The 16,651-nt window shown below is 42.5% G+C and overlaps 1 protein-coding gene across 4 annotated transcripts in view; it reads left to right on the plus strand.

The window, feature by feature from the left end:
- The first annotated feature begins 5,460 nt into the window (after positions 1-5,460).
- The window catches only part of DCLK1 (doublecortin like kinase 1), a 352,892-nt gene continuing 341,701 nt past the window's right edge, over positions 5,461-16,651 (plus strand). For all 4 annotated transcript variants that reach the window (XM_023519275.1, XM_023519276.1, XM_012811600.2 and 1 more), the window contains exon 1: positions 5,461-5,836. In XM_023519275.1, coding sequence (XP_023375043.1) covers positions 5,461-5,836 — 376 coding nt within the window. The remainder of the gene's footprint in view (positions 5,837-16,651) is intronic.

Below are 16,651 nucleotides of genomic sequence, written 5' to 3' on the forward strand. Positions count from 1 at the left end.
GGCGGGCGTGCGAGCGGGTGAGACCAGATAAGGGAGCGCGCCCGCCGTCGCCGCCGCCCTCCTCGAGAGAGAGAGAGGCTGGAGCGAGGCTGTGCGAAGCGCCGCATCTCAATGAGGACCGGCCAAGGCACATCCCTGCACTAGTGGCCCCAGCCGAGACGCCCGCTCCCCAGCAGCTGCTGCCGTCCTCTCCGGCCCCGCCGCTGTCCCCCAGCCCCACCGCCCGGCAGCCCCGGCCGCGCCCAGCCCGGCGAGGACAGCACCAGGAGGTGGCCCCGAGCGCGGCCACAAAGACCCCCGGCGGCGTCTCTCCCGGACCGGTGCGTGGTTTGCCTTCGCTGGGGAAGGGAACTGCGGGAAGGGTGGCCCGGGGCCCCGCAGCGCCTGCTCGGCCCGCAGCCGCGGGGCGCCGAGGGCAGAGCGGGCGCCCGGCTCGGCCACTGCTGCCCCGCCCGCCGTTCCTCGAAAGGCGGTTGCCCTGCCGGCCCGGCCGGGGGCGAGCGGGCGGGCGGCCCCGGGCTGCGGGCACCTGCCTCTTTTGTCTGCTGCCAGCGGGCTTTCAAGAGGTAGTGGGGGTGCGGCCCCCCAGGCTTTTTGCTGCCTTGTTAGTGGTGATGGAGAGCCAGGGTTGAGAAGCTGGGAGAGCTGCTTGTCATTGTCGAGAGCTGGCTGCGGAGCGAGGACCAAGTCTAGTCAGCGCCGGGAAGGAGTGGCCGGGCCCGGCCTCTTATTGTGTGTGTGCTTTCCCGTGTCCCCGGGCGGGTGGCGTGTGCTGGAGGATGAGGACGATCCGTGCATGGTGGTGGCTGCGGCTTGGGTGTTGCGAGTGCATTTGCAGGGTCTCAAGTTCTTTCGGGGACAGCAAGGCTGCCTCTTGTTCGAATTAGTACCTGCAGTGCTGAAAAGCATGCGGAGAAGAAAAGGCATTTTCCTCCCAGTGGGAGTGCACGAACAGCCCCTGCATTGCCCCACAAAAGAGGCTGCGTTTGAAATCCAGGTTTGTGCGGAATTGTTGCCGAATTTGACAAGGAGACGCTTGTGGGTGATAGAGATGAACGGTTTCATTCAAACCGGCTCCGTCTCTGCCGCACCTGAGAATGTGTGCCCAGGTTACCGTGCACACGCGTATAGTGACCACACTGCGGGGTGTTCCATGAAAACGTTTTATGACTGTTCCCGAATATATTACCTTTCAGTGGGAACGGAAAGTAGGACAGCGTTTTGATATGAAATGTCACATGGACTCGGGTCAGAAGGGATTTTAAGAGGTGATATGGAGGCAAATGAAAAAAGATGTGCACACACCCTGTGATAGCTATCAGTGGTGGTGCGCGCACCCGGAAGGTATGTGGTGCCTTTTAGTTCACGCCTGTATATCTACCTGAACCCTAATCCCAGTGCTAAAATATGCCCTGGGACTTCAGGTCCAGCATCTATTTGGATGTGGTAGTGCTTCTGACGTTTTTTTTTCCTTGGGGTGCGTGTTTGTAAATTTCTGAAACAAGAACCCATGTGGATGAACAGAGTTTCCTCAAAATGGTGAGAAATCGCACTGAGAATAATCATGGATGTTACTTTCTTAGTGTGACAGTGTTTATAGCAAGAGCCAGTAGCCCTTCTTCCCCACCCAGGGTCTCTGGTCTTTTGGTGCCACAGCACGTGCGTGCCCAGGCCCTTGGCCACCTATGGTCTGTGAATAGGGAGATGTGTGTTCTGTCCGGCTTGCTGTGCGGAAAGTATGAACTTGTGCAAGGCCAGTGAATCTTTTTCAGGAGCTCTTGGTTCAGACACATGACTTAGCCAACGAAAGAGCTTAGCCACCCGAGAGCAGGGAAGGAGCACCTATTCTGAGGTTGTAAATAACTGCCAGAACACTGTAGGGTGTGGAGTGTGGTTTTCGTTTTGAGTGTGGGTTTTTTTTTTTGTCGATTTCATCCTTGCTCATTTTCAGACAGGTGTAGTGAAGGAGAATGAATGATGTGGGTGCTTCCCTGGATGAAGGTGTGATCCAGTAGGAGGAAATATGTAAAATAAAACAAAATAAACTTTCCTCTACTTTAAATTGTTCTCTTTTTTTTATCTTTTCATTAGGCATGGAGTTCATGGTATTAAAAGCCTATTCCCCTTAGGGAATTCAAACAACTGCCAAATTATTTGGCGTTTGTCAATTTGGAGTAGCTAACAGCTTCTTAGAAGATTTATACTTTTTCTGGTAACATAACTATGTCATCTTTTGCTTCATCCCTATTTTCTTTCATTTATCTCAGTTTGGGAGAAATCCCTTAAATCCCTAGAGTTGGAAGAATGATCACTGTCTTTAAAAATCAAACAAAACCTTCAAAAGTCAATTTATCTTTTCTAATTTATAAAGTTTTGAAGAGCCTTGTGAGTTTGCTGTGAGTACTGGCATTATCCTTTGCCCCATTCCCCATTCACATACCCCTTTTGGAAGACAAGTGAACTTACTTTAAAAACATAAATTAGAAAGTAGGACCAGTTACCAATATCATGGACAAAATACTGGTTCTGTTACACAATTAATGCCTACAGAATTAGATATCAAAGTGGGTAATTGTTTTAAAGTTATCTAACTTCAAAATGAATAAAACCAGTTCATGGCAACCTATGTATAGTATAATAAACTAAAGTCACACTCAACTTTGCTACCGCTCTTCCAATCACCAGGCCTGTCAGTGTGGTCAGTGTTAGACTCGTGAGCAGATAGAATCATGGACATTAGAGGCATGGCAACCACTACTTCCTCCACGGTGGGAATCAGCTTGTCTGTTCAAGGTTATTGAGCTAGTTTGGAGTGAGGTCTTTAAAAACCCCTGCTTTATATGTTGCCGTGGGGCCAGTGTCAGGGGAGGGAGGGACAGAGAGCACCAGCTTTGGAGTCACAGTAAATCTAGGTTCAAATCTCAACCTTCTTAATACCCAAGTTTCAACCCTCAACTGAGAGTTGGCATCTTGGATAAATTCCATACCCAGCCCTAGTCTTGATAATATCACCTACCTTGTTAGATTAATGAGAGGTTTAGAAGAGAATTTTTTAGCATATTACACAACAAATAATTGATGAATAATAGTGTCAGACATATCCCAGATGTTCAATAAATGTTGGTTTCTTCCACTTCATTTCAGGAGTACAAATCTCCAGCCATGCTTTCAGGCACAAAATTTTAGCTACTCTGAATGGATTAGAGGTCAGTCTACTAAGGGCAAAAGGGAGGTCAGGGACACAGCAATACTTTTGTGAGTTTTGGCTGTATCAAAAAGGTACTATGTCAGAGATGTCCAACCTGTGGCCCATAGGCCACATACTGATTGTATGTGAGGACCTTTTTTTTTGTTTGTGGTGTCAGATATCACAAAAAGCACGGAAACACCTTTTTTTTTTTCCTTTCTAATCAGCTTTCCTTAGTGTTTGTGTATTTAATGTGTGGCCCAAGGCAACTCTTACTCTTCTAATGTGCAGCAGAGAAAAAAAAGGTTGGACACCAATGGTAGGAGGTGGGATTTGAAAAGTACTTAGGAGGTTCTTGTTTCCAATTTTCCATTTGCCTTATATTGTATTCCAATGTGCCTGAATGCTAAGGTACTTCCACTTTCTAGATCAGTGGTTCTCAACCTGTGGGTCAGGAGGCACAGGAATTGTATTACAGGGCCGCGGCATTGGCAAGGTTGAAAACCACTGTTCTTAATTATTCTATTAAAACACAGACTCCCTCCCTCACCCCCTGCAAGAGGTACCACCATGAGCAACCCAGTAGCAAGCATGAATTGATCCCCCAGGCATCTTGCTATTAACAAGGCCCCATGGGGGGTAAAATGGGGCAGGGATACCTTTCGGAAGGTTGTGAGGTGAGATCAGGAGGACCCAGGAGCCTCCCTTGCCAGAAAGGAAAGACTTTTCCTACTAGTTCTTTTTTGTGCCAGGGTCAAGAATAGAAAAGCAGATTTTATTAATACAAAGATCTTAATACCAATCACATGCCAGACACTATCCTAAGGGTTTCATGTGCATTAACTTATTTAATGGTAAAAAACAAACAAACAAACAAAAACAACTTATTTAATGGTTAATATTAACTGTGAGGTAGGTACTATTCTTATTCCCATTTTGTGGTTGAGGAAATCAGTGTTCAAAGATGTTGATCAAGTAGATTTCTCAAAGTTATGCAGGGAATACAGGGTCAAATGTGAATCAACATCTTTAAACCTCCACTACAAAGACAGCAAAAGCCTTGGAAGGAAGGCAAAATCCTCCAAGGAAGAAGTAAATGTTTTCCTTTCCCTTCTTCTTCTCCTTCTCTTTTTTCTTCTTTTGCTTCTTTTTTAACGGCTCTTATGTGAATCACTAAATGTAAATAAATGAGTTATGGTGAAATTGCTTTTAAAAATAATGAATATGTGAATAAGTTGGGAGATCTTCCTTAAGTTGGTACAGCCTACGGATTGATTTAATTTGCTCTCCATCTGGCCGTGGGGAGCACAAAAGCTAAGTAAAACTTTTGCAATCTGACTGTTAAATACTGCCTGCCTGCGGGCCCTCCCTCCCTCTGTCTCTCTTTTTTTCCTGGCCCACCATGACCATTTGCCTTTCCACGTATTTAATAGGAAAGCACATTTTCTACCCGCCACTAGGTAGGGTGCCCTGGAGGGACCTGTGGGCTTTGGTGTCAGCAAACTTGGGTCTGAATTGCTGTTTAAAGCATTTCTCATCTTGATTGCTTGCTTAGAGAAATGTAGGCAAATTTTTTCAGTGCTTCAGTTTCTTCATCTGTAAGGAGGGAATACTTTGTTTTTTTTTTGTTTTTTTTTTTTGGAGACAGAGCCTCAAGCTGTCCCCCCTGGGTAGAGGGCTATGGCGTCACTGCTCACAGCAACCTCCAACTCCTGGGCTCAAGCCAGTCTCCTGCCTCAGCCTCCCAAGTAGTTGGGACCACAGGCGCCCGCCACAATGCCTGGCTATTTTTTGGTTGCAGCCATTATTGTTGTTTTGCGGGCCCAGGCTGGGGATTCGAACCCGCCACCTTAGGTGTATGTGGCTGGCGTCTTAGCCGCTTGAGCCACAGGCGCCGAGCCAGGAGATAATACTTTGAAAGTCAATTGTGACTACCGGAAATAAGATCTGTTGCAGCCTGTTAACGTTGCAGGCAGTCAGTAGGCAGGAACTGTATTGGCCCAGGCCCTGTTGTCCAGCTGGGTCCAGGAACAACACCATGTAATTCTCTCCTGGTCTAAACTGTGGTTGATTAATAGGTGGTTTCCACTGGGGTCTGCCCCTTCTTTCTCCACCATTGGATGCCTCCTACCAACTATGCCGTCAGTTACAGCAGGATCTATCTCCACCACGCAGTTCCCATGCAGAGCCTTTGAAATCACGATATTGAAATAACTTTGAGGTGTGTGTCTGCTTTTGTTTCTGGGGCTCGCAGGTCCATCTTGAAGTCCATCATGTCCTTCGGCAGAGACATGGAGCTGGAGCACTTCGACGAGCGGGATAAGGCTCAGAGGTACAGCCGCGGGTCGCGAGTGAACGGCCTGCCCAGCCCGACGCACAGCGCGCACTGCAGCTTCTACCGCACGCGCACGCTGCAGACGCTCAGCTCCGAGAAGAAGGCCAAGAAGGTGCGTTTCTACCGAAACGGAGACCGGTACTTCAAAGGGATTGTGTATGCCATCTCCCCAGACCGCTTCCGATCTTTTGAGGCCCTGCTGGCTGATTTGACCCGAACTCTGTCGGATAACGTGAACTTGCCCCAGGGAGTGAGAACCATCTACACCATTGATGGGCTCAAGAAGATTTCCAGCCTGGACCAACTGGTGGAAGGTGAGCGCTACCGGATGGTCCCCATGGCACCCTACAGGTTCCTTCTCCTGTGTCCGCACATAGCCACTTGAGAGTTCGCGTTCAGCCTGTGGCTACCATCCTTCTTGTTTCACACCTTTGAGTTTGCTGTACTGTAGTGGAAAGAGGAAAAAACTAATGCCATTAGGTCAGGTAGCTGATAGCGGCGGGCTGAGGAGAAACACACAGAGTTCTATAGCATTCCCTCGGCTTTCTCACACCCATGCTGTGTTACTTTTAAAAATCCATTTTTATATATTCAGTCGCGTATTTCATATTCATTTCTAAATTGGAAACTTTTGCTATCACGATGTCCAAAAAGTACTTGGACATCTGAAAGTGACTAATGGATCATGGAATTTTAGAGTTGGAAGGAACCTTAGATGGCTATCAAAACCATTAATTTTATCTTTGCACTTCGAGACCCACAAAATTCAAAGGACACGGTAAGATAGTGGTGACACTGGACCCCAAATTAGGTTTTTCTGACAACCTTTTCCACTGTGATGCTTCCTTTTAAGTTTAAAAGATGATTGTCTTTCTGTGACATCTGAGGACAGGAAGGAGGTAATCCGTTTATTTTGTGAGTTCAATTTAGATTAATAGTAATTATCTGTTTTAGACATTTAATGTGGAAATGGCATTCACTAGATCCACCAGTAAGGCCTGCTATCTTGTGCAGAGTAGGTGGTCACTGACTGTGCTACATTTGTCTCAGGACAGAGTCTTGTTTGCATAGGGAGGGACATAAAGCCTCTCCTTAGAAATTGTAAATTGAATTAGAGTGAATTGGAGAGAAATAACTGAAGCTAAACATGTGGTAAGGTGTAAACTAGCATGGCAGATCCTCTTTGAAGAGTGAGTTATTCTGAGACCGAAGTCTCAACGCCCCAGTGCGTGAGTAGAAGGCACCAAGGAGGTCAGACAAAGTGTCCGAAGAGCTGGATTTTGCCTGAGTTCATTTTTACTCCAGCAGTATTCACCCAGGCCCTGTTGTCCAGCTGGGTCCGGGAACAACACCATGTAATTTTCTCCTGGTCTAATGCAGGTAGTGGGAATCGTCCCTTTCATCCCCCTTGGATTCCGGGGCTGCCTCCCCTGACCGCACACTGACAGAGCCCTTTTGTAATTGCTTCGTATGTGATTCACGGAGAAGGGCTTCTCCCCCTAACCTGCCTTTTATCCCTTGGCAGGAATGCCAGACTGGTCACAGTATGACTAAACTTGAGCATGTGCACAGGAACCTGGACTTGGTGTGTTTATTTTGTGGGAATTCACATTTCTTTTTGGTTACTTGTCACTCTGCCAAGGTGCCTGTGGACTTGGCCTTTTTTATTCTACTCAGGGGTTGGAACTTCCAGTTAATTAAAGGGGAAGAATGAACATGCAATCTTTGTGTATCAGCTTTGATTTCTGTGTGTTATCCTTTGCATGACCTTGGAATATACAAGGATTAATAAAACATTTAGTTATATATTCCAAGGGATCTGGATAAAGATCAGATGGAAAGTCAGGTGCATGAACAGTCACCAAGCCTGTTGAGGGCTGATGGTTTTATAGGGAAAATGTGCCAAAATCTCAAAGCATGTCCTCAGACAGCCATGGAGGAGATGTCTCCCTCTGTCCTAGAGCCACTTGTGCTGCATCCCTGGGGGTAGTTTTCCACCCAGAATTGATCTTTACTGAGAAGTGGTCAGCAATGTTCTCATAACCCCCATCCACCAAGGAGAAGGCCTGGGGACAGATGATAGTACTCCTTTCACATGTAGGGATCAGCAAAATTGTGGCATGCTGGCCACTACCTTCTTTGTATTTATCTGTTACTGTAAAATAATGCTCTGAGAGACTGGAGATGATGATAGCCCACATTTATGGAGCATGGGCCAGGCAGTTGGTCAGAATTCCTTGCATATATAAATACATTTAATTCTCACGATGATCCTAGGAGGTAGGAACTGTTGTCCTTCTACTGAAATGAGGCACAGTGTGATTAAATGATCTGCTTAAACTCACACAGCAAGAAATGGTAGAGTTAAGATCTGAACCAATGGCGGCTGGTGTTAAAGCCTGAGCTTGTAAATGCCACTAATGTTGTATGCTGTGAATTCAACTCCTATAAAAAGCACTGTTGTACTCAATTTAATACAGTGGATTATTATTTGATATAGCAGAATGTCAGAATGTTAGACATTTTAGTGTAAAGGTAACTGTAATACAACCATAAGTTGTTCCCACTTCTGTCAGTGGGAACAATGTTAAGTACTTTTTGAAAACAAATGTTTTAAATCTTGACTTAATTCCAGGAAAGAAAGATGCTGCTCCCAGAAACACTTTATTATTTTCATTTACTCCCTAAATACTTTTCCTTCCTATCAGCATGAACTAACTGCAGAATGAATATTTTGATACTTAAAAATTATTTAAGAAAATATCTTTTTTGTGATTGGTAACTTCAGTACAGTGTGTGAATTCACACATTAGTTGCATGTATTTTTTGAATTTTCAGTTTGAACGGATTCTTTTTCTAATTCATAACACTGACAATTAGCATGCAGCTGTACTTAGTGTTTAAATAGCTGGAAATTCATTTAGATTGGCCTCTTTGTCAATTACATTTTTGCTTAGTCTGTTAAAATTCAAACCGTTGCTTCATATTCATCATTAGGCTCATATCGCTCACTTCACATACTAATTTTATGTAAACGTCAATGCATGTTATTAGCTTTTCATTTCCCCTTCCAACATGATGATGTTGGAGTTTTATATTAAATCCTTTTAGTGGTTGCAGTGACAGGTGTATTTGACTTCTAATTGTTTTTTTAAGTTTCTTCTTTCTCACTTGTTCTTAGGCTAAAATTTCTGAATTACAATGATCTATGTGAGTTTCTTTATAACAGTCACATGGTCACTTTTGCTTTTATATTATTAGGGGATCATTATCCCAAATGTGGTTTACACCTGTTGATAGAGTTGGCTATGAGCCCAAATTTTATATGTATGAGTATGTACCTATGTGTGTGTGTGTGTGTGTGTCTACCTATGCCTTGTATTTAAATATACACACACATAACATTTAAGAGTATACCAAAGGCTACACTCTTGTTTGCTTTCAAAATGACTTTTAACGTGTTTTAAAAAAATCATGATACTTAATAAGGAAAGTTGAATCGCAGGCCTATTTCTGCAAGTGATTCATCTTGAGATGTGGCCTCATTTCCCCCAATTTTGTGCCATTTATATTCTACAGTGGATATGTAAATGTTAGAAAAATAAAGGAAGGTATAATACATAACGCCTTTGACATCTTAGGGGAAAGACTTAATGTAAATCCTGAGCTTTGTTGGGCGATGGATTGACTGATATGCCCTTCCTTCAACATCATGAGAGGGCCCAGGATTTTCTTTATGCATTAGGATAAGAACTACAGGAGATGTGTCATCCTCTGAGTACAGATAAGTTAATTTGTTCATCAGTTCTACATTCTCTCTTCTTCCTCTGTTCTCATTTATGTCTTAGCCCCTTACCAACCTGCCATGGGCATTGCTTGAGTCTGCAGTTGTAGTTTTTGTAAGGGCTTTTCCCAAGTTCCCATCTGAATTCACCCCTCAGGAATAAACGCATACTTTACCCCATGGTTAGGGAATCTCTGTCCCACTATTGCTCCTGGATTATCCATTTTTCCTGTTCTCCTGAGTGTCTCTTCCTTTCTCTAATTCACTAGCTTCCTCTGTGCCTCTCTCTGCTATATCAATTTTTTTTTTGGCTGGAGCTGGGTTTGAACCCTCCACCTCCGGCATATGGGGTTAGTGCCCTACTCCTTTGAGCCATAGGTGCCACCCATGCTGTATCAAATTTTTAAAAATTAATTTTTGAATAGTTATAAAGCACACTCTCCCTAAAGTTCCCCAGAGGCAACCACCTTCACTAGATTTTTGAGTATGATCTCAGTGACAGCAGTTCCCGAAGGATATACACACACAGTAGTGCCCCCTTACTCTCCAGAGATAGGTCCAGTGGATCCCTGACACTGCACTCAGGACCAAACCCTAAAAATAATGTTTTCTTCCTGTGCATGCATACCTCTCATAAAGTTAAATTTATAAATTAGGCACAGAAGAGACTAAAAACAATAGCTAATAATAAAATAGAACAATTACAGCCATCACAATTAACATTTGTACCTCTCTGACAAACAATATTACTTCCAGTTACATGAATCCAGCATGGGCATCATAGAGAGACCCCACCTCCTAAAAAGGAAGTTATATGAATGTTGGGTCACTCTTCCTCTCAAAGTATCTTCCTGTACTGTAGTCAGCCTTCCTCTAGATGGTGAGAATTTCAATTTCGCCACACTACCCATACAGCATGCAATTTAAGATTTATGCAATATTTATTTTTCTGGAATTTTCCATTCAATATTTTTGGACTTCAGGTGACTGTGGGCAACTGAAACTGAGGAAAGTGAAACCAGAGATAAATTAGGTGGTAATTTTTTATGCTCACAGATCTGCACCTTGCTTTGTGTACTTAATATATCTTGGAGATCTTTTCCTATCATTACATCTAGAGCTTCTGTGTTCTCTTTACTGACTGCATAGTACTCCTTTATAGAAATGTACCACACCTTATTGAACCAGCCTTTTATTGATGTACTTATAGGTTGTGTGCCATTCTTTGTTACTACAAACAATTTTTCAATGAATATTTTTGGGTATATGTTTTCCACTCATGTTAGAAAGTATCTTTAGGATACATTCCTAGAAGCAATGTTGTTGGATAGAGGTACAAACCATTAAACTTTTAAGAGCTAGTGCAAAATTCCTCTCCATAGAGGTGATTAAAGTTTACACCAACTAGTAATGTATGAGAGCAGCTATTTTTCGACATCCTCAACAAGATGGTTTGTCATCAAATGTTTTGCCATTTGCCAACCTATTAAGAAAAACAAAATGAGTATCTTGTTATAGTTTTAATTTCCATCCTTTCAAACGTTTAAAAGGCATTTGCATTTCTTTTTATATGTATTATCTCTCCTTAGCTTTTGATGATTTTTCCAAGGGGTTGAAGTCTTTTGTTTTTTTAAAGGTATTAGCTTTTTGTGATAATAATTGAAAATATAGTCATGTGTGCTTAACAAGGTTTATATGTTCTGAGAAAAACTTTGTTGGGCGATTCCATTGTTATGCAAACACCATAGAGTGTATGTACACACCCCTGCATGGGGTAGCCTTCTGCACACCTGGGCTGCGTGATGTGGCCTGTGGTTTGTAGAACACGCACCTGTACGGAGTGTTACTGTGCTGAATAGTGCAAGCAGTAGTAACTCGATGGTAAGTATATTTGTGTCTCTAAATATATCTACACATAGAAAAGGTAAAAATATGGTATTAGAATCTTATGGGACACTGTCATGTAGGCAATCTGTCATTGACTAAAACTTCTGTATGCAGAGAATGCCAGTATTTTTTCCAGATTGCCTTTTTTCTAGTGACTTTGTTTATTGTGTTTTTTGCCATGTAGATTTAAAAAAAAAACTTACATAATCAAATATAACTGTCTTTTCATTTATGGCTTGTATTCCATGCCTCTTGGTCCCTCTGTATGCTGAGATCATAAATTAATTTTTCTTAATATTTTTGTAGTATTTTTATAAAATATTTGAATATATATTGTTACAATATGTGATGTAGGGATTCAGTTCAGCTTTTTATTTTTATTTTTGAGCTATTTGCTTCATTTCCTTACCATTTTATTTTGAAATTGATGTGGATTTATGGAAGTATCAGAGGTAGGAAGTTCCTGTGTATCCTTCACCCAGCTTTCTTCAATGGAACATGGTACAAGGAAGAAAACAAACACATTACCTTTGGTACAATTCAGTGGCTAAACTTCAGGCTTTATTTGGCTTTCATTGTTTTTCCTACCGATGCCCTTTCTTCCAGAATCATGTTGCATCCAGTTGGTATGTCTCCTTCAACATCTGGAACGGTTTTTCTATCTTTTCTTGTCTTTAATAGCTGTGACACTTTTGAAGAATGCTAGTCAGTTATTTTGTAGACCGTCCCCCAACTTGAGTTTGTCTGATGATTAGATTGCTGTTAGGCATTCTCCACAGAACTCATGTTTTGTCTTTCTTAGTGCATTGTTTCAGGGGGTGCGTGATGTTGCTATGTCTTATTGGTTACCTGTGATCTGTGGTTAAGTTAGTGTCTGCCAGGCATTTTCTCTCTACAATTATGATTTTCCCCTTTGTGATTAATATCGCAGGGAGAAACTTGGAGGCTGTGTAAATATCTTATTTCTCTCCTTAAGCTTTTGCCTATGAGTTTTGGCCTTTGCTGGTGAATCTTGCGTACAGTAGTTATTTCTGTAGGTTCTAATGGAGATTGGCTGTTTCCTGCTTGCCACATTTAAAACCTGGGAGTTCTCCATTTTCCTACCTTTGGATCATCTACTGGGATCTCTTCAACTCCCATTATTTTGCCCACTCTTTTAAGATCTATTGCACCCAAATCAGATCTTTTCTTCTATACTTCAACTACCCAGATGTATACAACAGCTACTCTATACTCTAATACAGTGTTTTTCAACCTTTTTTATCTCATGGCATACTAGAACATATCATTAAACTTCTGTGGTGCAGTTAAATTATGTTGATCAAAAAAAGGTAAAAAAGGAATATACTTACTGTTGCTCTGAACCTCTCTTGAAAATAATTTAATTAAAAATTTTCATGGCCTGCCTAAGAGCCTTCAACAGCACAGCATTGTGCCTTGGCACACTGGTTGAAAATCACTGCTCTTAACTCCTCTCAAACTCAACATGTATAAATATGAACTCATTTTTTGTGTGTGAACTTATTTTTTTCCATTTTCTATAATTCACTCCTTCTTTTTTGTTCAGATCTTATTAAATAGTTCACCACCTGCTAGAATCCTAATGTTTGTGATCACCCAAATTTGTATGTTGAAACCTAGTCACTAACGTGATATTATTAAGAGGAGAGGCTTTTGGGGAGTGATTATATCATACAGGTGGAGCTCTCATGAATGGGATGAATTGCTTTGTAAAAGATGCCCCAAAGAACTGCCTTGCCCCTTTCACCCTGTGAGGATACAGTGTGAAGGCACCATCTGTGAGTAAGGGAGCCTTCACCAGACACTGTATTTATTGGTGCCTTGATCTTGGACTTCCCAGCCTCCAGAGCTATGTGCAATCAATGTTTGTTGTTTATAAGCCATCCAGTTGATGGTATTTTTTTATAACCATCCAGAGGGACAAAGATACCACCTAATTTATCATCCTTGATTTCTCTTTCTCTTAATCCCTCACATCTAAACTGTTCTCAAATTCTGTTGATTCTGCTTAACATATCTCTCCAGTTTCTTCCCCCCTCTCTCTCACCATCATTACAGCTCACGTCCTCCTTACTGTTTAACAAGAGTCACTTTTTGTGACTGAAAGAGTGGTACTTGTTTCTACAATGGACATTATAGAAAATTTTGAAAAGTGCAAAAAAAGTATAAAAAATAATAATTCCTCATATTTCTACTGTTTGACTCTTGTTTTTTATGTACTTTTATAGTAGGTTCCTAAGCTAAAAATATATATCTTAGATTTTCTTTTCTCTGTGGTGTCTTTGCATTTGCCCCCACTTTTACATTCTCATTACAACTTCCCTCCTATCAGCTCCTTTGAGATGCACATGTCCTATACAGAGGTCTTCAAACCAGTTTTTCTGCCTGTAAACCTGGCCATGCCTCTCCTGGTTGGGTGCCGAAGCTTGAGCTCAGGAGTTCAAAACCAGCCTGAACAAGAGTGAGACCCTATCTCTAGTAAAAATAGAAAAATTACTTGGGTATTGTGGCAGGTGACTGTAGCCCCAGCTATCTGGGAGGCTGAGGCAAGAGGATTGCTTGAGCCCATAAGATTGAGGTTGCTGTGAGCTGTGATGATGATGCCATGACACCTTATACAGGCCAACAGAATGAGACTCTGTTTCAAAAAAAAAAAATAATAATGATAATAATGGCTCTCCTGTTGCTTATAGAATATAGCCCATAGTCTTTTTTTTTTTTTTTTTGAGACAGAGCCTCAAGCTTTTCCCCTGGATAGAGTGCCATGGCATCATGCTCACAGCAACCTCCAACTCCTGGGCTCAAGCGAGTCTCCTGCCTCAGCCTCCCAAGTAGCTGGGACTACAGGCGCCCGCCACAACGCCTGGCCATTTTTTGGTTGCAGCCATCATTGTTTGGCGGGCCCGGGCTGGGGATTCGAACCCACCACCTTAGGTGTATGTGACTGGCGCCTTAGCCGCTTGAGCCACAGGTGCTGAGCCAGCCCATAGTCTTTAATGTCCTTTTCTCAGCAGGTCTGCACCTGCCCCTCCCTCCTTCTCTGGTTTTGCCTTCTCTTACCTGTTGGTATACTCATCCCTGCAGCTCAGCTGCTCTCTTTGTTTTCTCCCATTTCTGGGCTTCCGTTATCTCCTGTCTCAGGGTGTAGCATAGGTTCCCTTTTCTGAGAGTCCATAGCTTCCTGGCTTAGAGCATAGGCCCTGGAGTTAGACCACCAGCATTGGAATCTTGGCTCCATCTTTATTAGCTATGTGACCTTGAGCCAGCTACCTGCATCACTGTGCTTCAGGGTGGCCTGTGAAGAGAAATATGTTGGTACTTATACATGTGGGGCAGAGGTGAGGATTACAGGTAAGATGGCCTGGTTAGGACAAGATCTGCTATGTGGCAAACATTCTGATAACCTGCTCTACCAATAGCTTCCCTCTGCTTGCCCCTCTCAGACTGTGGGAGCAATTAAGATTGAGTTTGCCATGGTCTAAATCATTCTTGTTTGATCTTCCTGACCTCTCAGACCCAAGGCTCTTCCATGAAAAGGAATGTCTATGTTTTCTGTCTCTGCTTTCTCAACTTCCAGTCAGTCCTTGATTGGGCATTACACTGTAAAATGCTTATTTATTTTACATCTGGGTGTCTGGAAGTAAGGCTGCCATTGGAGTCCTCACAGCTTAGCATGGTAGTTGCATGTACTCAATAAATATGGAAGAAAGAGGAAAGAGAGGGCAGCACCTGTGGCTCAGTAGGGCCCCGGCCCCATATACTGAGGGTGGCAGGTTCAAACCTGGCCCTGGCCAAGCTGCAACAAATAGCTGGGTATTGTGAAAAAAAAAAAAAAAAAAAAAGGAGGAAAGAGAAAAAATGAATGAAAGCAACCTGACATCACTACCCCCACCCCCATGTGGACTCTAGGGGACCACTTGACCTCCTCCTGGCCAACCAGTGATCTCTTGGGAATCCTTATTTTCCCTGCTGTCCTTGGAGCACTGAGATTCTGATGTCTGGGTCTTCCTAGCCAGTGTCCACAGCTCTACCCCCCCTGGTTTCTCTCACTTCCCTTTTATGGCTTCTCCCTCTCTGAACACCTTTTTAAATACTGCTCTTGCCCTGCATTTCATCTTTTCCAGCTGGGTGTGGGCATTTTCTCCAAGCATTTTCTTCAATTCCCATAGCTGCAGCTGCCACATTACATTTCGCTCCCAAACTCCTGATCTGTTATTTCTAAGCACTAGCTGGAAATAGAGCAACTGGTGGGCTCTTAGGAACTTCAAATTAAATACATGCACAGTCAAATTGATTTCCTTCCTTACCACCTAATCCAAACCTGTTCTCCTTCTTCTTTTATCTATTGTGGTGTATGGGAAGTAGCTCAAAGAACATATTCAGTGTCACCATTTCAGCGTCTTCCTTGACTCATATTCCTTTGGGCCCAACATCAAATCAGTTGCCAATTTGGGCTGACCGTATCTGCTGAATACTCAGAGCTTCCACTCCTCTGTCCCTGCTGTAGCCATGGAACATTCTGTCCTCCATCTCCTGGTCTTCTGTACTGGTGTTCTAGGTGGTTTCTTGCCTTTTGTCTTCTTGCATCCCACCTTCAGGCCTTCCTGCACACTGAAGTTGGCATGACCTTTCTATCACCCAAGCCTGATCATACATAAAAACTCTGACATTGTTGCTTGCTATGCTCATATCTAACTTGTTTCTCTATGGAACCATTTTAATTCTTTTTTTTTTTTTTTAAGAAAAATCTATTAATACATCAAAGAATATCTTTTTTTTCTGTACTGTGCAGTAAAGTGTATTATTATTTCATTTTTATCTGGGGTGTGCTCCTCTGCCTAATCTCTCAATAGAAATCTTACCTTTGCTTCCAAGGACAGCATGAAGTCCATTTACTCTTTATTGATAGCCAAGTGGGAAGTGATTTGTTTCTCCTCTGAATTAGGATAGTCTGGACCACTTATTTAGCAATTATCACTTACTATCTTGTGCTGAAGTCTGTCCATATACATATCTTGCTTTCTAAGCTATTTGAAGACAGGTTCATAATTTAGGTTTCTTTCACCCCCGTGAGTGGTTAAGTTAGGTCTTGCACCCATTGTTGAGGATTTAGGAAATTGTTTTAAATTTTTAGGCTTCATCACTAACACTGTGTGTATTCCTTACAATTTTGTTATTGGTTGTGCTGTTCTTAGGAGAAATTTTTAGCAGTGAGATTAAGGGTTGGAGATACAAACATTTTCATGGTTCCAAATATAATTGGCCAGGTTGCTTTTTAAATGTTGGTTTTTTTTTTTTTTTACCAGTTTAATATCTCTACTGGTGTTTTCTGTTAGTACTGTATTTGGTTTTTATCCTTTGTCGTATATTTTAGTACCTTGTATTTTGTTGCTGCAACCTCAGAATTACTTTCTTTTCTTTCTTTCTTTCTTTCTTT

The sequence above is a fragment of the Otolemur garnettii genome, unplaced genomic scaffold (assembly GCF_000181295.1).
Source record: "Otolemur garnettii isolate 467f Iridium unplaced genomic scaffold, OtoGar3 scaffold00167, whole genome shotgun sequence".
NCBI lineage: Eukaryota > Metazoa > Chordata > Mammalia > Primates > Galagidae > Otolemur > Otolemur garnettii.